The following is a 23,482-nucleotide window of genomic DNA, read 5'->3' on the forward strand; positions in this document are numbered from 1 at the left end:
GACTACTCCACTACTCACAGCATCATCCAGTGATACCCCACTGCAGACAGGAAGTGTGACAAAAGACTACTCCACTACTCACAGCATCATCCAGTGATACCTGACTGCAGACAGGAAGTAGGAAAAAAGACTACTCCACTACTCACGGCATCATCCAGTGATACCCCACTGCAGATGGGAAGTGTGACAAAAGACTACTCCACTACTCACAGCATCATCCAGTGATACCTGACTGCAGACAGGAAGTGTGACAAAAGACTACTCCACTACTCACAGCATCATCCAGTGATACCCCACTGCAGACAGGAAGTGTGACAAAAGACTACTCCACTACTCACAGCATCATCCAGTGATACCTGACTGCAGACAGGAAGCGTGACAAAAGACTACTCCACTACTCACAGCATCATCCAGTGATACCTGACTGCAGACAGGAAGTAGGAAAAAAGACTACTCCACTACTCACAGCATCATCCAGTGATACTCCACTGCAGATGGGAAGTGTGACAAAAGACTACTCCACTACTCACAGCATCATGCAGTGATACCCCACTGCAGATGGGAAGTGTGACAAAAGACTACTCCACTACGCACAGCATCATCCAGTGATACCTGACTGCAGACAGGAAGCGTGACAAAAGACTACTCCACTACTCACAGCATCATCCAGTGATACCTGACTGCAGACAGGAAGTGTGACAAAAGACTACTCCACTACTCACAGCATCATCCAGTGATACCCCACTGCAGACAGGAAGTGTGACAAAAGACTACTCCACTACTCAGGGCATCATCCAGTGATACCCCACTGCAGACAGGAAGTGTGGCAAAAGACTACTCCACTACTCACAGCATCATCCAGTGATACCCCACTGCAGACAGGAAGCGTGACAAAAGACTACTCCACTACTCACAGCATCATCCAGTGATACCCCACTGCAGACAGGAAGTGTGACAAAAGACTACTCCACTACTCACAGCATCATCCAGTGATACCTGACTGCAGACAGGAAGTAGGAAAAAAGACTACTCCACTACTCACGGCATCATCCAGTGATACCCCACTGCAGATGGGAAGTGTGACAAAAGACTACTCCACTACTCACAGCATCATCCAGTGATACCTGACTGCAGACAGGAAGTGTGACAAAAGACTACTCCACTACTCACAGCATCATCCAGTGATACCCCACTGCAGACAGGAAGTGTGACAAAAGACTACTCCACTACTCACAGCATCATCCAGTGATACCTGACTGCAGACAGGAAGCGTGACAAAAGACTACTCCACTACTCACAGCATCATCCAGTGATACCTGACTGCAGACAGGAAGTAGGAAAAAAGACTACTCCACTACTCACAGCATCATCCAGTGATACTCCACTGCAGATGGGAAGTGTGACAAAAGACTACTCCACTACTCACAGCATCATCCAGTGATACCTGACTGCAGACAGGAAGTGTGACAAAAGACTACTCCACTACTCAGGGCATCATCCAGTGATACCCCACTGCAGATGGGAAGTGTGACAAAAGACTACTCCACTACTCACAGCATCATCCAGTGATACCCCACTGCAGACAGGAAGTAGGAAAAAAGACTACTCCACTACTCACGGCATCATCCAGTGATACCCCACTGCAGATGGGAGGTGTGACAAAAGACTACTCCACTACTCACAGCATCATCCAGTGATACCCCACTGCAGACAGGAAGCGTGACAAAAGACTACTCCACTACTCATGGCATCATCCAGTGATACCTGACTGCAGACAGGAAGCGTGACAAAAGACTACTCCACTAATCACAGCATCATCCAGTGATACCTGACTGCAGACAGGAAGTGTGACAAAAGACTACTCCACTACTCACAGCATCATCCAGTGATACCTGACTGCAGACAGGAAGTGTGACAAAAGACTACTCCACTACTCACAGCATCATCCAGTGATACCCCACTGCAGACAGGAAGTGTGACAAAAGACTACTCCACTACTCACAGCATCATCCAGTGATACCTGACTGCAGACAGGAAGTGTGACAAAAGACTACTCCACTACTCACAGCATCATCCAGTGATACCCCACTGCAGACAGGAAGTGTGACAAAAGACTACTCCACTACTCACAGCATCATCCAGTGATACCTGACTGCAGACAGGAAGTAGGAAAAAAGACTACTCCACTACTCACGGCATCATCCAGTGATACCCCACTGCAGATGGGAAGTGTGACAAAAGACTACTCCACTACTCACAGCATCATCCAGTGATACCCCACTGCAGACAGGAAGTGTGACAAGGACTACTCCACTGCTTACAGCATCATCCAGTGATTCCCCCACTGCAGACTGGAAGTGTAACAAAAGACTACTCCACTACTCACAGCATCATCCAGTGATACCCCAATGCAGACAGGAAGTGTGACAAAGGACTACTCCACTGCTTACGGCATAATCCAGTGATTCCCCCACTGCAGACTGGAAGTGTAACAAAAGACTACTCCACTACTCACGGCATCATCCAGTAAGTTTCCTGTACTCTTTTTCCCAGAAGACTTTGATGAAGGAGAAGGCGAAGGAGTAGGTGCAGAAAGTGTTTCTTCTTGTTCAATTTCTTTTTCCAGCTTTATTAAACCAGGAGGCTCCACACCATACCTTTTAAAACATGTACATGCACAAATTATAACATACAGTAGCCATGTGCCATAGTGTATTATGAATACGATAATAATAAGCCTCTGGATTTTATAAACATTATTGAGCTTTTCCTGAATTTGAAATGGAAATTATTGAATTGAAACACAATGCATAAATATCAACGGGTGACTTGGGCAACAGCCTCAACAACTATGAGGAATTTTACTCTTTTATTTACCAGAATTAGCAATAGTTGTGCTATGATTAAAATCTTATTTTGTACATAAGGTTATTAATGACCGAAATAAAATCAGAGAGCCAATGCTAAGTTCAAAACACCAAGATAAAAATATTGATTCTACAGAGAAGAAATTGACTGTTAGTTGTATATTTCCTATGGGCTTCTAGCAATGTGCTGTGTGGTTACACAGTATTATTACTTAATTCTGTAGGGACAATATAATAAAGCACATACATTGTTATGGGGAAAGAAAATGAACACAGGAAGTAACAATAATTTAGAAAAATTGCATCTGAGAAACAATCTTGATCTGTAAATTCTAAGTATATGGAGGATATGAAGAGGAGAGAGAGAAGAAAACAGAGAGATGGAAAGACATAAAGGCAGAGAGACAGAGAACAAGAGAGGGATAAAGAGATTTATAGAGAGAGAGAGGAAGAGAGAGAGGAAGGAAAAAAGAGACACAGAGATTCTGCCATCTATGTCCCATAATCATATGTTCTTGAGCTAAATTTAAGGATGTGTTTCATTTTCTAGCTTCATACCAGCTTTACTTAGTGTGAGATGTCACTGATAATTCTGGATTTTGAGAGAGGTTAAGGATTTGGGTGACCATCTAAACACACACTTGTTTTAACAGATGAGGGCTCAGGAAGCTGGTGCAGGACAGGGGTACATTCAGGTTTTCTAAGGCCATTTTTCTTGACCTTTACATCAGATAATTATTCATGAGAAAGGAGAGGAACAAAGCCATGTCATGATTTAAAAGGTGGCTATAGGGCTGGAGAGATGGCTTAGCAGTTAAGCGCTTGCCTGTGAAGCCTAAGGACCCCGGTTCGAGGCTCGGTTCCCCAGGACCCACGTTAGCCAGATGCACAAGGGGGTGCACGCATCTGGAATTCATCTGCAGTGGCTGGAAGCCCTGATGCGCCCGTTCTCAATCTCTCTCTCTCTCTCTCTCTCTCTCTCTCTCTCTGTCTGTTTCTCTCTCTGTCTGTCACTCTCAAATAAAAATAAATAAATAATGAATAAAAGGTAGTTATAAGGGACTGGAGAGATGGCTAAGCAGTTAAGGCACTTACCTACAAAGCCTAAGAACACAAGTTCAATTCCCAAGTACCCACGTAAGGACAGATACACAAGGCAGAGGAGGTGTCTGGAGTTCATTTGCAGTGGCTTCAGACCCTGGCACACCCATTCCCTTTCTCTGTCTGCCTCTTTCTCTCTCTCTCAAATAAATAAATAAAACAAGTTTTTAAAATCTGGCTATAAACTAGGTGTGGTGATGTAAACCTGTAATCTTAGCACTTGAGAGGCAAATCTTGGGATGTTGCATTTGAGACAGACTAGACTACGTACCGAGATCCTGTGACAGAGGAAACCAAAGGAAATGACACCGAAAATAGATTCTAGAAACACAGAAGCTCATAAGAACAAATACGTTGGTCCTATGGCTAGATCTTTACTATATTAAAATAGCTTTAAATATAAACTCCGGCTTTGTGTGTCTAAGAGTGTCTGCATTACCTGACATCACTACATATATTCTCAGAACAAGTTAGAGAGAAGCAGTTTCCCTATTCATGACGCAGAGACACTCAACTAGTTTAGCACCTGCTCTGCCTCTCACTACTACTACATGAAAGAATGGAAGTGTGTTTAGCATGTTTGACTCAGTTCACCTTTGTTCCTATGGAGACCCCGCATAACCCCAACTCCAATTCATCCAATGGTCTAATTCTGCAGTTTTAGTTATGGACATCAAGCATGTCTTTCAACTTGGTCCCTTTCAGTTATAAAGGTAATGTGGTTATTTCATATTCCAGTATTTCATTTTATTTTCTTATTTTTTTTTTTTCAGGGTGAGATAGTAGACAAGGGTTTCATGTGTCAGTTGCCATTTCAGAACTGGAAAATTTACACTACAATCCAGTATTAAAAAGTTTAAACTAAGCCAGGCTTGGGGGTGCATGCCTTTAATTCCAGCACTTGGGAGGCAGAGATAGGAGGATTGCTGTTGAGTTCAAGGCCACACTGAGAATACAGTGAATTCCAGGTCAGTCTGGGCTAGAGTAAGACGTTACCTGGAAAAAACAAAACAAAACAAAAAGTTTAAACTAACACAATACACTGCTCAGAGAATAGCCTGGTGTCTATGGAGTTATTTTTGCTTCGTAATGCACAATGCATAAACATTGCCTGTAAACACCTAGCCAGTACTTATCACATTTTACACATAGTAACTAATTGACGAGCCACTGCTGGATGCACATGGAAACTATCATCTCCATAGTAGTACAGAGCGTTGAGTGTGTGGATCGCAGCATTTCTGGCACCTGGCTTTGACACTAGCACATAGTAGGTCAGGAAATTACCTAGATGCTATATATATAATCTATCTTACCCTATATAACTTACAGCAGACTCTAAATTTAATTTGGTGCTATAGTCATGGCCCCTAAGTGCACCCATGGCTTAAACCTGTCAACATCAAACATACATAAATGTTCCACCAAGGAAAGTCTTCTAAAACACTTTTTAAGTTTTGTCCAAAATTAAAGTATATTTTATAATTTTTCAGTAATCATTGGCCTGCTGTTTTTCACATTGTCTCTTCCCGACAGACAGGAACCAATGGCACTGCACGCCGACTTGCTGTTCCACAATTTATCCTGGGGCAGACTTGGAAAAACTGTGTTTCATCACCACTGAGTACCAATGACATCACATGGTAACCTGTTCACCACTCCCATATGAGGCAGACTTGGAGAAACAGCCCAATTTGTAAAGTGAGCACCTATTAGGGTTTTACTGATCTATTTTCTATTTTAAAAAATCTAAATTAAAGTTGTTGGCAGTTGAGGGCTGTAATCATGGTGGAAGGAGGGACGAGGGAGTCCATCAGAAGTAGCTCTGGACTGGAGTGCAGCCAGCCCACTTTGAATGAGCTTTCTACACACAGGCCCGAACTTCAGCAGGCAATGTTCTTTAATTGCTATAGACTTCTGTGGATTTGTCGTTCCATCAAGTATACAAACTGACTATGTTTAATGTTCTTAAGAGAATAATATACACTTGATAGTAAATCTGGAGGAACTATAGATCCTGGAATCACAGCCAACTCACAGTCAATCATGAGTGCAAACATCATGTTTGAAAATACAAATTAGATCAACTGGAAAATATGACATCATGTGTGTGGACTAATGACACCTTTCAGAGCAAGGTACACAGGACTTTCTTCTTTATAAAAACATTTTTAAAACAAAATGAACTATTATCAAATATGCTATCAAGAGTGACAATAGGCTCACCTCCTCTTCCAACACAGATTAGGCCAACTGGGCTCAAATAAAGTTGGTAACAAAGTCACAAAGGGAAAATGCTGCTTTGGAGAATTTTCTTTATCTTGGAAAGCTGAAAATTAGCCATGCTGCTGAACACAGAAAATCAACACTGAGCCCCCAATCTCTGCATACATTGGCTTCCGGATACTTCCAGCTGCCTAAGGTAGAATCGGTCAGTCCCAAAATGCACACTTAAATGTGATACTCTGGCTTCCTGCCTGTCTGGCTATGTCAACAGGCCATAAATTATGATATACCCCTGGGACTGGGGCCCTGCACCTGCAAGCCAGCTCAGTCATGAAATGGTTCTTTTTTCTGCTTCCTAAAATGCTGCCCCACTTTGGCTTCCAGAGTTAACTCTTGACCAAGTCACGTTTCACATTTTGTCTATAAGCTTTTTACAAATTTATCCTGTTTTCCATTATATCCAACCACATAATTCAGAGGGTTTAGAGAGATTTATTGTTCTCAAATTCAGTAAGGGTACAATTAAAGATGTTAAAAAAGTTAAATTTACTAAAATGAAATCTTTATACCTGCATATCTCAGTGATGCAAATATAGTATAAATACTAAAAGAGAAAACACTTATTTTTAACTCATTAGAAAATGCAGAGTAAGGAGGGAAAGACCTGGGTTTAATAAATGTATTTTGAGAATTGAAATATGAACTATCTTATTTTTCTGGTACTTGATACAATTTTTGAGACCATTTTATTGAAAAATATAATGTTGCCAAACTGAGTCCTGAACAAGAAAATGTATTCAAGCTATTTAGTAGGCTATAGTTTTCAAATAAAAGACATCTGGATTCTATTTTACTAGTTATATAGGGACAAAGTTTATGGAAAATGAAACTCACTTTTGTTAAGGCATGGAACTGATAGTTTATAGTCTTTCAAAATAATTCCACCCCAGTTTTTCCTATTTTAGGCAATGCAAACCTAGATTTACATATGGAAAAATGTCCAGTCATGTCATAGAATATGAACCTGGAAGTCACTTTACTTGCTTAAAATAAGATGAGTAAATCCATGATTTTAACATGAGGATATTTTTCTATTACACATTCCTTTCATAGGAGTGAAATTGAATATTAAAAACAATATTCACAAAATATTTTCTTTTGAATTGTCATAAACTTTTACAGACCTTTAAAGTACTCAAAAATATAAAAATAATGGTCTAAGGTGATACAGTTAATTGATCATGACACCAAACAAAAACCTAACACATTTCTCATTTTCATCATGAAGGTGATTTCTCTGTTGTCTGAGAAGATGCTTAGTTCATAGTAACTGTTCTCTTTGTGGCAGTTAACACAAAATCATTACTAAAGACATCTTTGGTTTATTGAGGGCTTTGGTACAGCTTTCCTTTAATTCAGAAAAGGACTTTTTTTCCCTGAAATATCAGCAGATAGATTTCACCCTCCAGTGACAACTATATTTAGTCAAAAATTAAAGGACATTTTGCACACAGGAACAGAAATATGTGGTCTCATCCTCCCATCCCTAAACTCACAGACCAGGAACCCTCCAAGAAGCTTCACTAACCCGGGGAGAAGGGGACTGAAGACTCAGAAGCACTCTGGGTTCCTTCCTGAAGTGACTCTGAAGCTTCTAGAGCTGGAGGAGTACAGATGCAGAGCTATGACACTGCATCACTGGTCACTGACAAACAGTTGCATTGGGAACTTTGCTAACAGTGTGCATCTTCATGTGTGTGTTTACATGTGAATGAGGGGGCACATACAAATGCATGTATGCCTGTGGAGAACAGAGGTCAATTTCCAGTGTTTTTCTCAGACACACTCCACCTTATTTTCTGAAAGTCTCCTAGAGAACCAGAATCTCATCCACTCATTCAGACTGGCTGACCAGCAAGCCCCAGATTTCTTCCCCAGCATGGGGACTTCAGGTGTGGGCTGTTTACTTTGGCTTGTATGTAGGTGCTGGGGACCTGAGCAAAAGTTGTCAAGCTTGTGTAGAGAGCACTTTACCTATTTAGTCATCTCCCTGGCCCCCAAACTCATGTTTTTGATTTTTGTGTAAATTAATGTGGTTCTTGAGGGATCTCTCAAAATCACTCCCGGTTTTGGAAAAGCTGATTAAATTAATTAACTTGTATAATTTCTGGCAGCAGAATGGGAATAGAGGAGGGAAAAGTTCAAGTATAAACTTTTAAAACAAAACCATCATTTTTTTTCAAATTTAAAATGTGTGCCAAGAGAAGCTTAAATAGAAATTCAGACCTAAACAATCATCTATCTGATTGGTAGTTATCCAACCAGTTGACATCATGTTACAGTAAAGCAATGTCTTGAGGAATATGTTAGCTCATTTCCTCCTCACTGACAAATGTAGAATATAACATCGCAAATTAAATATTATAGAACACCTCACAACCCCTCCAAAAGAGGTGAAGGGTATTAAAGGCAACATCTCAAGTTAAATATTATAATGCAAAGATTGTTTTAATCTCAACTCTACTGTGAGATGTGTGAACTTTTATGATGTGATTTTTTTGTAATATTTAGTGCTTTTATAAAAACTTCTGACAGACTCCCTACTTATAAGCAATAAAAAAGTCACTGCTTTTATAAGCTCACAGGGCCAAAGAATGTGGCTGGACAAGAAGCAATATGTAGCAATCAATTTTAACATACTTGTGATGGGCCAGGGAAGGCGCTCGATCTGAAGGGTGCTTGTCCAGCCTGTACAGAGCCTTGGTCAGTCCCCAGCACCACATGCATCCAAGTGTGAGGGGCATGCCCATGATCCCAGCACTTGGGAGGAAGAGGCATGAATAATGAAGGTCAAAGTCATCTTCAACTACACAACAGGTTCAGGGATAGCCTGGGCTATATGAGATGTTATCTCACAAAAAAATACTGCAATAAAATAAAATGTAGAATGAAATGGAATTTTGTGGTTGGAATGTCAAATGCCCCTCACAGGTTCATGTGTTTGAACACTTGTTTCTCATCAGGAACAAGTGTTCTGAAGGTTGTGAAACATTCAGGTGGTGGTGTACTGCCAAAGGAAGTGGCTCATGATGGAGAGGGACAGCTTGAGGCATTACAGCCAGACCCCACTTCCTGTTTACCAGAGGCTCCTGACTGCCATATGACCACTTAGTCCTTATGATCCACTGCCAGGCCTTCTCTACCATTAGAATGTATCTTCTCAAAAATGTAATTTCAAATAATCCCTTCTCTTCCCTGGTCAAGTATTTGTTCATAACAACAAAAAAGCAACTAGCACATGAAGTATAATAAAAATAGGTTAAAATTTATCTGTGGTAAGGTGGAGTTATTACATGATGTTTCAATTAAATTTGGCAAAACAATTATGATTCGTTAACTAATATTATTGGTTTTACAGTCTATGTCAAAAGCCATTTGATGTCTGTTCCGAAGCCTGAGGAAAGATGATACCTAGAGGTATGTTGTTACTTTGGGGCTAAACTTCACCTATAATGTTGAGGCCATGCCTATGAATGCCCTTTCATAATTTCATATAAAAACCTACTTACAACAAAAAATTAAATCCCGAAAGCAGGGTAAGGACTATCAGCTGGATGCAACATGACAATCCCAGCTAATTGTGGAGAGAGTGGCTCCTGTTTGCTCATGACTTTTGGAAGATAATGGCTCTAATGCATGCATTTACGTTAGTTAAGCAACAAAACGGAACCAGGCTGTTTTGAATAATTGTGTGGGATAACTAATCCCGGCCATGTTGGGCTGATAGGACTTCTGGACCCTCCATCCATCTCCCTCCTTGCTTGCATGCTGAGAGGCTCTATGCCATCTGGGCTTAGCACACGTTGAACCTACCTGGCTGCGATCCGGCCGAGCTCTAGCAAACACAGACACACTTCTCTGGGTTGCTTGTGCAGGACTGGAAGACAAGATAGATGTACACACCTTTATAATAGAAGGAATAGTGAAGAAGCTATGGGTGAAGTGATGAGCCTCCCTCCACCTTGTGATCCCAAGAACTGAGCTAGTTTTCCTTCTGACGTACCTCAGACTCATCCCATTGCAGAGCACAACCTGTCTAAGAAGGATAGAGCAGCCTCAGAAACTCCTTCCCAGATGCTTGTAGTCCCAGGATCTCTCATTCTCAGCATATTTTCCATTTGTTGACATTAGTTATTCAAAACTGAATACATATGAAGCTACTATTATGTATAAAAACTCATAAGTATTAAAAATAAATATAAATAAAAAACTATGGAGTAAGTGTTGGCATTTTTAATACCCTTTGTATGTGTACCCTTGATTTTAGCAAAAATAATGAATTAATAGGACCCAAATTTATAAACTAAAATTCTCTGATCACCTCTAAATAAAGGCAAATGTTCAATGTAACTCTGAAGTTGGATGTCCTCCCTCATATCTACTTAAACAATACTTAAAGACACTCCTAATTGACTAGATTTCAAAATAAGGAATGCTGTACCACCAGATATCTCTGTCCATCACCTTCTTTGAGTTATTGTCATACTAATGTAACTAGTTACTTTTGAACAATTATACACAGAGAAAGCCACACTGCTTACTCCATTCTCTGCTCTTAGTCAAGTTGGGGCATTGTTAAACTGTTATATTTGACATCAACTGAAACATGTAACAAAAATTTACTTTTATAACTAACATTACTATTATAATAAAACAGTATTTATTAATAAACTTTAAGAAAAATATTGATTTAACTCTTTTTTAATGTTTTTTTGTATTTATTTGAGAGATAGGAAGATACAGAAAGAGACAGAATGGGCACACCAGGGCCTCTAGCCACTGCAAATGAATTGCAGATGTATATGCCACTTTATGCATCTGGCTTTAAGTATGTACTGGGGAATCAAACCTGGGTCCTTAGGCTTTGCAGGCAAGCACCTTAACCACAGAGCAATCTGTCCAGCCCTGATTTAACAATTAAGTACAGAATTTTTTAAACAGTTCACTTTACTATTTTTCTATTTCTTTGGTCTGATGATAATATAACAGAATTCGTTACTAACAAAGAAAAATATTTTTATTTTAATTATAAAAATATTATTTAATGTATTATTTGGTTGTAAAATACCACTTTTAAAATTTTTATAAAAAACAATCATCCCATCAACATAACCTATCAAAGTTTAACTGTTACCAAAAGTGTAAATCACAAAATACATACTTTTGAGATTTCTAATTACAGATGATCAAGGTAAATCTATCTCCTAGTTTAGCTGTGCCTGCTGCCTGTGACTAGAGTGATGCCTCCCTCACAAGATGCCGTGCACTAAATCAATGACTAGAGTGATGCCTCCCTCACAAGATGCCGTGCACTAAGTCAGCTTCAGAGAGGTGATGGGCTGGGCTGCCACAAAGACACTGATTTCACACAGACAACACTAACAAGCATCACAAACGGGCAAACAAACAGCCCCACTCTTTCTGACTAACTCTTCACCTCCCCCATATTCTGATCAGCTTTTACCCAGCCTATGGTTCGAAATATCAAACAAGAGTTATCAGAGAGGAAAGATATCTACACCTGAGGAGGAGAGGGGAAGGCCCTGCTAACACCCTCACCTGAGTGACAGCTGTGCAAATCAGGTAGCTAGGGCCCAGGAGCATTAGGTACATTACTTCACACTCCTGGATGGAAATAGGATCCACAGCAGAGTGGCCACATGCAGACAATAACCAACTATACAATACATGACACGACCACAACAGTTCTTCACATGAATCCAACTATCCATACACTGAGGACTACAGAAGCATTCGGGTGGAAGTCAGAATACTGTATGGAAAATAAAATTAGTTCTGAAGAAACAATAATGTGGGTAATATGAGATGCACATGCCAAAGTTCACATGTTGAGTCTCCATGGATGTATGGGAACATTAGCTGGCAAACAGAAGATAAGTGCTTGGCTCCACCCACCATCCTAACAGAATTGGCAGAGAGAACTTAACAGGAATAAACCTTCTACGGAGAAGGTGGGGTGAGGGGGAGTAAGAACAAAGTGTAAGGACGTTTGTGTTGAAAATGTCATAATGAAGCTCATCACAGTAATGCTAACTGAAAAATTAATTAAAAAACAAATAGACCTTTTTCCAGCATCATTTCTTAGGTAAATATTAATAGAGAAACAGAAATTTCTTTTCAAATTTTCATGAGAATATTATACTTTATAAATTAATAAGAAAATTACTTCAAAATGTTACAGGTATGTAATACTGTCTGACAAGGTAATATACTCCTAAATACTAAGCAGATCATTCTTGGCTTACAAAATCCCAAAGGAATAATGACTGTCAGTTAACCAGCACAAAATGAAATTATCTATAGATATCATGATTTAGTATAATACTCAGAAACAGGTATTCCTTCATTACTCTTCTATGTCAGGACACCAAGGATGAGGATGAGCAGGAAGTAGTGACAGTTATATGATGAACAGGCTACAGAGGTTAAAAGTTTTAAGGATACTAAGAATTTAAATGATGTGTTTAACAACAACTCCAGGGTCGTTTAGCAAACTGCTATAAAAAAATGTTTGCACAGAACAGAACAGATAGATGCATTACACCTAGTGGTTGACTTTTATTTTTGCACTGAAGCAAGCTCTGTTCTGAAGTCAAGATGGAAAGAAAATGGTGGTGGTAGTATGGTTCAAGCTATGATTTTCTGCATGTGTATGAATGCTCACGTGTACTATTTATGTTATGTGGGAAGTCTATTCTATAAAATCTTTCCAAGGAAAAACAATATAGCCCTCCAAATATTTTTGTGATGTTTTAACAAGACAGTATTTATTACACTTAGCACAGTACTTGGCACATAGGAAATAGTTGCCTGGTTTTAGTTTTCTGGATCTTATATTATTTTTCTCTTTGTACTTATTAATGATTTACTTAAAGATTATCTTCCTTTGGTACAGTCAATTAAGGTTCATTCACTTTTGGTTGTTTTCCTCTAAGCATTACTGTTTCCCTAAAAGGTCAGTCACCACAATCAGTGACAAGAGGAATTCTGGAACAAGAAAAGGGCTTCTTATTGGGAGACAGTAACTCAGAATGGTCCTATGACAATGAGTATATTTTACATATGTTAGGATTTGCATATATAAGACATGCCTAGACATGCCTAACTCTACATTTACTCAAACTTTAATATTCTCAGGAAAACACATGGGAAAACACACAGCAATATACTTTAGCTATTATATATCTATGGCTAAGGAGAAAAGTCCACAAAACAGATTCTGTACCCAAACATATTGTTAATATTCCCGAGAATAAAAAAAATTCAGTTGTGTCAATTTTTAACTGACTTTGTACTTTATATTTTAGGAGACTAATTGACTAGATATATAGCTCTGTGAGAATGATTAGAAACTCAACATGGTGTATTGTTTTAAGTTAAAGTATCTGCTTGTCATAGGCACTACTTAAAGATATTTTCACAATTTTATTTGCAAAAGACCATTATTGAAATTTACTGTAGGAAGCACAGGCCCCACTACATCATTCTAAGATTAATAGGGCTTTGCTCCATGGCCTTTTGGATAAGCTCAAGTACAGCAACATTAACATGGGCTTTTCTTAGAGTTACGGCAGAAGACAGGATTCATATTGCTAGTTTTTCCTTTGAGCAGATTCTCTTTAAAAAAAAAAAAAGCACTGTGGTCAATGGTGATTATTATGCAAAAGGGTTTATCATCAGAAGCTTTTTAAAACATACTAAAAACCATACAAAGGAAAATATAATGTGGAATATCTCTGATAGAAGTAACAAAGACCCCATTCAAATACGTGGCAAGAGACTTCCATCTCATAACCTACATTCTATAAAAACCTCCTGGGCATCAAATGTCAGAAGGAATGCTGCTGCTTAGGAACAGAAAATGAGGACTTCTGCTGAAGCAAGGAGTAGAGTGTCAATGTCACAGAATGTGCAGGGATAAAATGCATCAGACCATGAACATATAGTTTTGCTAAATATACTGAGTTTTAACAGATGGGAAAAGAAAGTATGAGATGTATGATTGATGTCCATTTGTTTCTGTATAGCCAAAGACTGTCACCTATACATATATGTGTAGATAGATAGATAGATAGATAGATAGATAGATAGACAGACAGACAGACAGACAGACAGACAGATAGGTTTTTGGAGGTAGGGTCTCATTCTAGCCCAGGCTGACCTGAAATTCACTATGTAGTCTCAGAGTGGCCTTGAACTCACAGTGATCCTACCTCTGCCTCCTGAGTGCTGGGATTAAAGGCATGCACCACCATGCCTGGCTATATATGGTAATTTTGAAAGGATCTTTTTATCTTTTTATTTAGTATAAAATTGAGAAGCACATATTGTTGCCTAAATGTTGAATTATGATGAATATATCACAAACTTATAGATGGCTATTTTCTCAGTGTAAAGAATAAGTCTTAATAAATCTGGGGAGGTAGTAGGGTAGAAAACACAGTAAAAAAGAAGCCAAGAGAAATGGCTCTCTGCTCACAGCTGCACAGAATCCTCATCACTGAGCCACCTAAGGCTTCTACTTCTCTTTCTGATAATGTGAGTGCTTACTAATGTTACTCCCCTATAGTGAAATGGTCCCATGGTTAAGAGAGAGTGCTTACTAAAGTTACTCCCTTGCTAGAGAAATTTGTCTAAGGTTATGAGAGTGTGTGTAGCAATGTTACTCTCTTCATAGTGAAATAGGTCCTAAGATTAAGAGAGAGCTTAGTAATGTTGCTCCGTTGACAGTGAAACAGGTATAATGTTAAGAGTGAATGGTTAGTAAATGTTACTCTTAGTAAAGCAATGGGCCCAGAGTTCAGCAGCATGAAGGCCATGTGGGAGCTTATTAGAAACAGAGCAATTTGGTCTCATTCCAGTTCTTCTAATCACTATCTGCACTTAAACAAGCTTTCAATGTCATGGGTATGTTGGTACATTAACCTATGGCAAGTAGTGTGCTAGCCAATGGGAAGATTTTAACACACTTTACTTTTATTGCCTGTATCAGTATTAGAATACTGAGAAACATCACTTATAACACCTATATCCATGGTAGGATACCAATACACTTCACTTGTAACTCCTATATTTATTTTGGTAAAATATATGAGTGTGCTGGGATCTCTGAGAACAATGTACATGGTGATGATGATGAAGGCAGGGTAGAAATTAGCAATCTGGCTGGGTTAGTCCTTAGTGTACAGTCTGGATTCTTCTCTCCCGCTAGGTTCTGCTGATGCAAATGGTGCTGGCCAAAAAAGGGAATGGACTAGATAATTAGGAATCATTTAACTGATCTGAAGGATTTAGTGCCTACAGAACTCCTGACCAGAAGAACTAAGGAAGAATCCAACAGATCATCAAGGCTGAATATCCAAATTATTCAGTCAGTGAAATGATTTCAAATGCAATGAGGCATTCATGCAAATGACAGACAAACTATTCAAAGCCTCTCAAGTGGTGGAGGTCCATAGAACAGAAGAGTGCTATGAGACACTGTGACCTCCATCTGAAGACCATGTCCTGGACCATGGAGTTCCTTCTTCCTCCAGCTCTCCCCACTATGAACAGCAATAAGGGCAATTTCTGAGGATTTTTTTCTTTCCTTTTATTTAAGATAACCCAAGCATTTAAACTTTATTCATAATTTTAGTTTCCACAAAAATGGGAATGATATTTGGATATGAGTAAAGTTATATACAGGTTATAGCTGGGTCATTTAACAGTTGATTTAATTCACCAAGTTTCAGCTTCACCCTTGGGAAATGATACCTGCTGGCAGAGTACAATGGTAGCATATGTCCTCTGCCTGGTCATCCTTGCTGACCGTAAACTACATCCATCAAACATGGAGACCGCAGACACAACTCTGACAAAGCTAATGCTGCCTGCTCCTCAGAGCCACCTTGATTCTCTCAGACCTTGAAATTCCAGTCCAGGAAGCACTCAGCTGCCAAGCAGATTCAACACTGCTCTCTTGAGCACCTTCCCTGCCAGACAGAAAAAAACTGGTTCTGAAAAGGGCATCCAGAATTACAAATTAAGCAAGGCATGGGGTGTGATGGCCCAAGCCTACACTCCTAGAATTTTGGAGGTAAGAAGATCAGAAGTTCAAGAAGATGATCCTTGGCTACATAAGAACTTCAGGGTCAGCCGGTTAAGTGAATTAAAATGTTCATAAAAGAAGTACATTTTTTTCTTAACAAAAGGATTTTTTTAAGCCTGAAACAAAATAAGTGTGGGGAGGAAATAAAATTGGTATAAATTATAGGGAGCTTGTATCAATGCTACAAAATTGTTTCCCTGCATGATTAGTAATTCCCACAGGAATACTCACATAGTCCTCAGTTTGGACAAACACAAGAACAAACATGAGAATGATTTATCAGAAATGAGGAAGCAGGCAGACTTTCCTTTCTGATGTTGCCAGTGATATAAAATAAAGTACAGAATGTTGACTGCAAATATAAGCAGCCTTCTCATTTTAGTGATTAGTGTAAACCATGGGAAATGTGAGACTACATATGGTCCTCTCATATCAGTGATGAGAGGGCACTGTGGACGTGTGAGACCACATGTGGCCTTCTCTCATGTCAGTGATGAGAGGGCACTATGGGAAGTGTGAGACCACTTGTGGTCTTCTCTCGTGTCAGTGATGAGAGGGCACTATGGGAAATTTGAGTCCACTTGTGGTCTTCTCTCCTGACAGTGATGAGAGGGCACTATGGGAAGTGTGAGTCCACTTGTGGTCTTCTCTCGTGTCAGTGATGAGAGGGCACTATGGGAAGTGTGAGACCACTTGTGGTCTTCTCTCGTGTCAGTGATGAGAGGGCACTATGGGAAGTGTGAGACCACTTGTGGTCTTCTCTCATGTCAGCGATGAGAGGGCGCTATGGGAAGTGTGAGACCACATGTGGCCTTCTCTCATGTCAGTGATGAGAGGGCACTATGGGAAGTGTGAGACCACTTATGGTCTTCTCTCATGTCAGTGATGAGAGGGCACTGTGGACGTGTGAGACCACTTGTGGTCTTCTCTCGTGTCAGTGATGAGAGGGCGCTATGGGAAGTGTGAGACCACATGTGGCCTTCTCTCATGTCAGTGATGAGAGGGCACTATGGGAAGTGTGAGACCACTTATGGTCTTCTCTCGTGTCAGTGATGAGAGGGCACTATGGGAAGTGTGAGACCACTTGTGGTCTTCTCTCGTGTCAGCGATGAGAGGGCACTATGGGAAGTGTGAGACCACTTATGGTCTTCTCTCATGTCAGTGATGAGAGGGCACTGTGGACGTGTGAGACCACTTGTGGTCTTCTCTCGTGTCAGCGATGAGAGGGCGCTATGGGAAGTGTGAGACCACTGTGGTCTTCTCTCATGTCAGTGATGAGAGGGCACTGTGGACGTGTGAGACCACTTGTGGTCTTCTCTCGTGTCAGTGATGAGAGGGCGCTATGGGAAGTGTGAGACCACTTGTGGTCTTCTCTCTTGTCAGCGATGAGAGGGCACTATGGGAAGTGTGAGACCACTTGTGGTCTTCTCTCTTGTCAGCGATGAGAGGGCACTGTGGACGTGTGAGACCACTTGTGGTCTTCTCTCGTGTCAGCGATGAGAGGGCACTATGGGAAGTGTGAGACCACTTGTGGTCTTCTCTCGTGACAGCGATGAGAGGGCGCTATGGGAAGTGTGAGACCACTTGTGGTCTTCTCTCGTGTCAGCGATGAGAGGGCACTATGGGAAGTGTGAGACCACTTGTGGTCTTCTCTCGTGTCAGCGATGAGAGGGCACTATGGGAAGTGTGAGACCACTTGTGGTCTTCTCTCGTGTCAGCGATGAGAGGGCACTATGGGAAGTGTGAGACCACTTGTGGTCTTCTCTCGTGTCAGCGATGAGAGGGCACTATGGGAAGTGTGAGACCACTTGTGGTCTTCTCTCATGTCAGTGATGAGAGGGCGCTATGGGAAGTGTGAGACCACTTGTGGTCTTCTCTCGTGACAGTGATGAGAGGGCACTATGGGAAGTGTGAGACCACTTGTGGTCTTCTCTCGTGTCAGCGATGAGAGGGCACTATGGGAAGTGTGAGACCACTTGTGGTCTTCTCTCGTGTCAGCGATGAGAGGGCACTATGGGAAGTGTGAGTCCACTTGTGGTCTTCTCTCCTGTCAGTGATGAGAGGGCACTATGGGAAGTGTGAGACCACTTGTGGTCTTCTCTCGTGTCAGTGATGAGAGGGCACTATGGGAAGTGTGAGACCACTTGTGGTCTTCTCTCGTGACAGTGATGAGAGGGCACTATGGGAAGTGTGAGACCACTTGTGGTCTTCTCTCATGTCAGTGATGAGAGGGCACTATGGGAAGTGTGAGACCACTTGTGGTCTTCTCTCGTGACAGTGATGAGAGGGCACTATGGGAAGTGTGAGACCACTTGTGGTCTTCTCTCGTGTCAGCGGTGAGAGGGCGCTATGGGAAGTGTGAGACCACTTGTGGTCTTCTCTCGTGTCAGCGGTGAGAGGGCACTATGGGAAGTGTGAGACCACTTGTGGTCTTCTCTCGTGTCAGCGATGAGAGGGCACTATGGGAAGTGTGAGACCACTTGTGGTCTTCTCTCGTGTCAGCGATGAGAGGGCACTATGGGAAGTGTGAGACCACTTGTGGTCTTCTCTCGTGACAGTGATGAGAGGGCACTATGGGAAGTGTGAGACCACTTGTGGCCTTCTCATGTCAGTGATGACAGTGAACTATGGGATCTGTGAGATGATATTTGTCCTCCTTATGTCAGTGATGGGAGTGCACTATGGGATGTATGAAGCACACAGGGTCTTGTGTCAGCAAGGAGAGTGCAATGTGAGAAACATGAGATACATATAACCCTCTTGTGTCCATGATAACTTTGTACTTATTGGAAATGTGAAGCACATGCAGTCTGCTCTTGTCAGTTTTTAGAGTACACTATGGGAAGTTTGAGACCATATGTGGCCCTCTTGTGTTAGTGAGGAGAATGTGAGACCAAACATGGCCGTGTTGTGTCTGTGATGAGTGTACTATAGGAAATTTAAAGTACACGTGGTCCTCTCCTGTGACTGATGACTGTGTACCATGGATGTTTAGAGTACACGCAGCCCTCCAGGGTCTGTAGTTAGAATGCACTGTGGGAAGTGTGAAACACATGTGGCCCTCTCATGTCAATGATTAGGTGCACTGTGGAAAGTGAGTCTTCACCGCCAGTCTCACTATGCAGCAGCAGTGTGGACCTGACACTGAAAACACTGTGTTCGCCTGTGCTCTAGAAAACTGCGTCTGTAAAAGTGTTCCTCCCACAGTGATGCATCAGAAGGAGATGGACCACCCAACAAACACAACACAGGAAACACAAGAGAAACATCACATTCACACAAACCATGCCTGTGCATGCCACACAGAGGAGAGCAAACCCTTTTTCTCGCTGCGTAGATTCTTTCTCAGAGAAACAGATGAAGCGTCACTGTCCTCCAACCCTATATCATTCAATAAGACAAGGATGTTGACAGTTATGGCAAATCAGGCACTTTTAGATTACCAATCACCCAAATCAAAACGAACTTACAGCAGTAAAGAAAACTAAAGAAGTCTCAGAAGACAAAAAGTTAACAACTTTTTTTTTTTCAAGGTAGGGTCTCACTCTACCTCAGGCAGACCTGGACTTCACTGTGTAGTCTCAGGATGGACTAAAACTCCCCATGATCCTCCTACGTTTGCCTCTCAAGTGCTGGGATTAAAGGAGTGCACAACCACGCCCAGCTAAAGTTGACAATTTTTAAACCAGTGCAACTTACATGTATATCACACACATAAGAATATCACTAAATGGGCTGGAGAGATGGCTCAGCTGTTAAGCGCTTGCCTGTGAAGCCTAAGGACCCCGGTTCAAGGCTCGGTTCCCCAGGTCCCAAGTTAGCCAGATGCACAAGGGGGCGCACGTGTCTGGAGTTCGTTTGCAGTGGCTGGAGGCCCTGGCGCACCCATTCTCTCTCTCTCCCTCTATCTGTCTTTCTCTCTATGTCTGTCGCTCTCAAATAAATAATTAAAAAAAAAAAGAATATCACTAAAGAAAATACTTTACACTAAGAAATTTTATAAAAATGTCATAAGAGAGCATAAATTTTTGAAAATTTAAAAGCATTTTAAGCTAAGAATAAAACATAGATGTCTTCTTTAAATTCAAATATTACAAATAATCCAAAATAAAATATTGAGTGTTATTTTAGGAAAAGTCATTAAAATATCTAAACTAACATTTGAAAAAGTACTAAGCTTACTGATGGAAAGATTATTCAATAATTCACTTTCACAACTCTTTGAAACTGAAAATAGAAACGTTTTCACCCCTACAGCCTTCTAAACTGTATGTTTCACTCCACAAGTAAAATTCCCCGTCTTCTAAGGTAATTAGTGGGGAACTATTTTGGTTTTAAGTTGATAAAGTTCATACTAAAATTCATGGAAATATTCAAGATGACCTTTAACCTAAAGCACAATCCTAAATATTATGAAGGCATTTAATGAAAGCAAGCCTTAACTTTAATAAATCAGTAGCATGAAAAAGCATCTTTCCTCTGGGTATGGATGGCCATATGTTATCATGGTTTGAAAAGTCTGGGCAGGAAGACATTACATGTGGACTACTCAAGTTAGAACTCTCTCCAGAGCATGCCCCCACACCTGTTGTCAGAGCATTCTAAGTTCCTCAATCCTATGACATGTCTATTTATCATCAACCATGTGGAACAGCCCTATAATATGTTTATATAGTGAATCATATATCAGTAAACAATCCTTTATATAAATAGTACAAGTGCTTCTTAATATAAATAAGAGGAATTCTTCATGTTTCAAATTGTATGCCATAACTATTTATTAACTAAAGTTTAGTGATAGCAAACAAAGAATGTATCATTTACAACCCAATTACTGTTCATTTTTATTTTGACTCAGGAGGGTTCTTGTTATTTGTTTTGAGGTGAGGGGCTAGACCTTGGAGCATTGTGCATACTAAGTAAGCTTTCTACCATGACGTACATACTCAGCTCTTTAAATTATGAATGTAATTTTTCCCTAACTAACTTTGGTAAGTTAATAGAAATAAGCATATGAAATATGAAAAAAATATGAACATTTCTTAAGCCTTTGATATAAAATGGCAAATTGGCCTAGAAAAGAAACTAAAGCTTCCCAATTTTCTTCATCATTTTGCAGAAGGTCCTGTTTGTAAATACTCAGCAATCCTAAATATACAATTTTCTTAAATTTCCTGTTCACTCCAGTTTTCAGTTATTACCTTTAGTATTATGTTTGTTTATTATCCTTGGTACTAAAGCTTCCCGCATACTGCAATGTACATATTTTTATATTGCAGTTGACTTTTACACATCTTCAATGAGTACACATTTCATGACCTTTGTCCTTGTTTCTCTGTGCTTATTTTTGAATCATATTTGCAGATTTACGAATTCTCTTAATTATCATCAAAATCTGCATAGACTGGGTATAATGGTTAAAGCAAGTGAAGCAGACAGTTCAAGGTCTTCCATGGCTACACAGTAAGTTCGAGCCCAACCTGAGCCACATGAGACTGCTTTAAGAAAGACATTATTTTTAAGTTGTCGAAGATGAACTTCAGGTTACACCCTCTCTGTGACTATGTTGCATGGAGTGCTATATGCCCAAAATTAAAAACTGCAAGGAGTATTGTCAGTGTCTGCTTGCTCTGTGTTCCTCCCCATATATTCATCCTTACCCGTGGAGCTTTCTTGACTTTGTGCTGTGGTGGAAAGAGAACAGATGGAGTCAGCTGTGAGTGAAGATCCCCTGACACATAACTGTACAAAAGAGAGCCTATCGTCTGCCTGAAGATAAGACTGTTTCTTTATGCAAGCAGAGACCTCTGGACAGCAGAGAACAGAGGCCCTTCACACAGATGCCACAGCAATCTAATTTATCTCTCATTCAAACACATTTTCCCTTCATCAGGGCATCTTTTTATTTTATTTTCTGTTCAAAGCACTGAACACAAAAGAAACCTTCCTCTTGTGTACTACTGAAATAGAATCTTGAGGTAGGAAAAAAAAAAAAAAACTTGCCCTAAATTCCCTTTCCAAAGTGAAGTTTGAAAGAAACCAAGCTGCATCCACAGGACTATTTTTGCAAGAAAATCAAGACTGTATCCGTGGAGGCGGGGGCAGTTCAGTGGCCTTCTCAGCAAAGTGAGTTATAAGAAAGATCCAAGAAAGAGTATTATATAACCACTGGAACCTCCCATTGCCCTTCCTTCTGATTACCATCAACATCTAAGGGCACAGATGTTCCCTTCCTCTTATTAATCTTAAAATCAAGGCTGTAATATTGGCCCCTTTCTTCTGGGTCTCTAGGGCTTCTAGTACATCTTAGGTCTTACTGTGAGCATCCGAAGTTTCAATTATATTATTAATTCAGTAGCAAACTAGAAAGCCTAATTATTTGATTTACTTTGGTACTGATATTTCAAACAATTTTAAATATTAAAAGCCTTGAAAACATTGGCTATAATACTGAACATTAAATATATTTTACTTGAAAGTCTTATGCTGTTATAGAATATAATCAAATCCATTTTTGCGATGTGTGTACAGTATGTGCGGTAGGTATATACGCACTGTCTGTCCACGTGTGCAGAGCTGTGAGCCCTGTGCACATGCATGTGGAGGCCAGAGGAGTGCATCAGGTAGGAACCTTCTCTACCACTCTTCTTCCCCTTACTTCCTTGAAATGGGGCGACTATGGCTCGATGGGGAGCTTTCCTCTGGTGAGCAGTGAGCCCATGACTCACCTAAGGCTCTTCTCAGCGCACTGCTATGCTCAGCTTTACCCGGGTGCTACAGCTTGAGCTCAGCACCTAACGTATGTGCAGCAAGTACTCTCGTAAGCTGAGCCATCGTCAAAGCTTCAAAATCGAATGTTTATAACCAACAAAGTACTCTTTCCCATTTTCTCACAAACCATATATATTTTTCTCATGAATTTTTAAAAATAATTGCACCTTGTTTATTAAACATGTTGAAGAACACATTGTTTAACCTAAGTAGCAACAATTAACCGGATGTGATACCCATACAAGTGCAATAGTGGTACACAGCCATGGTGAGGAATCAATTGCTCTTGATTTGGCTAACTGATCCACTCAGTGGTACTAGACCCTTAGCTGGAGCTGGGAAACAA

General features: G+C 40.4%; 1 protein-coding gene across 7 annotated transcripts in view; it reads right to left on the bottom strand.

The window, feature by feature from the left end:
* Gas2 (growth arrest specific 2) overlaps window positions 1–23,482 on the bottom strand; it is a 131,681-nt gene that overhangs the window by 57,637 nt on the left and 50,562 nt on the right. For 4 of the 7 annotated variants that reach the window (XM_045146398.1, XM_045146399.1, XM_045146396.1 and 1 more), the window contains 4 exons: window positions 22,026–22,049; window positions 19,684–19,746; window positions 10,068–10,131; window positions 2,516–2,657 (listed from right to left, as the gene is read on the bottom strand). In XM_045146398.1, the coding sequence (XP_045002333.1) occupies window positions 2,516–2,657; window positions 10,068–10,131; window positions 19,684–19,746; window positions 22,026–22,049 (293 nt within the window). The remainder of the gene's footprint in view (window positions 1–2,515; window positions 2,658–10,067; window positions 10,132–19,683; window positions 19,747–22,025; window positions 22,050–23,482) is intronic. The other 3 variants (XM_004650818.2, XM_045146401.1, XM_045146400.1) reach the window with 2 other exon arrangements.

Source organism: Jaculus jaculus, chromosome 3 (assembly GCF_020740685.1).
Source record: "Jaculus jaculus isolate mJacJac1 chromosome 3, mJacJac1.mat.Y.cur, whole genome shotgun sequence".
Classification (NCBI taxonomy): domain Eukaryota; kingdom Metazoa; phylum Chordata; class Mammalia; order Rodentia; family Dipodidae; genus Jaculus; species Jaculus jaculus.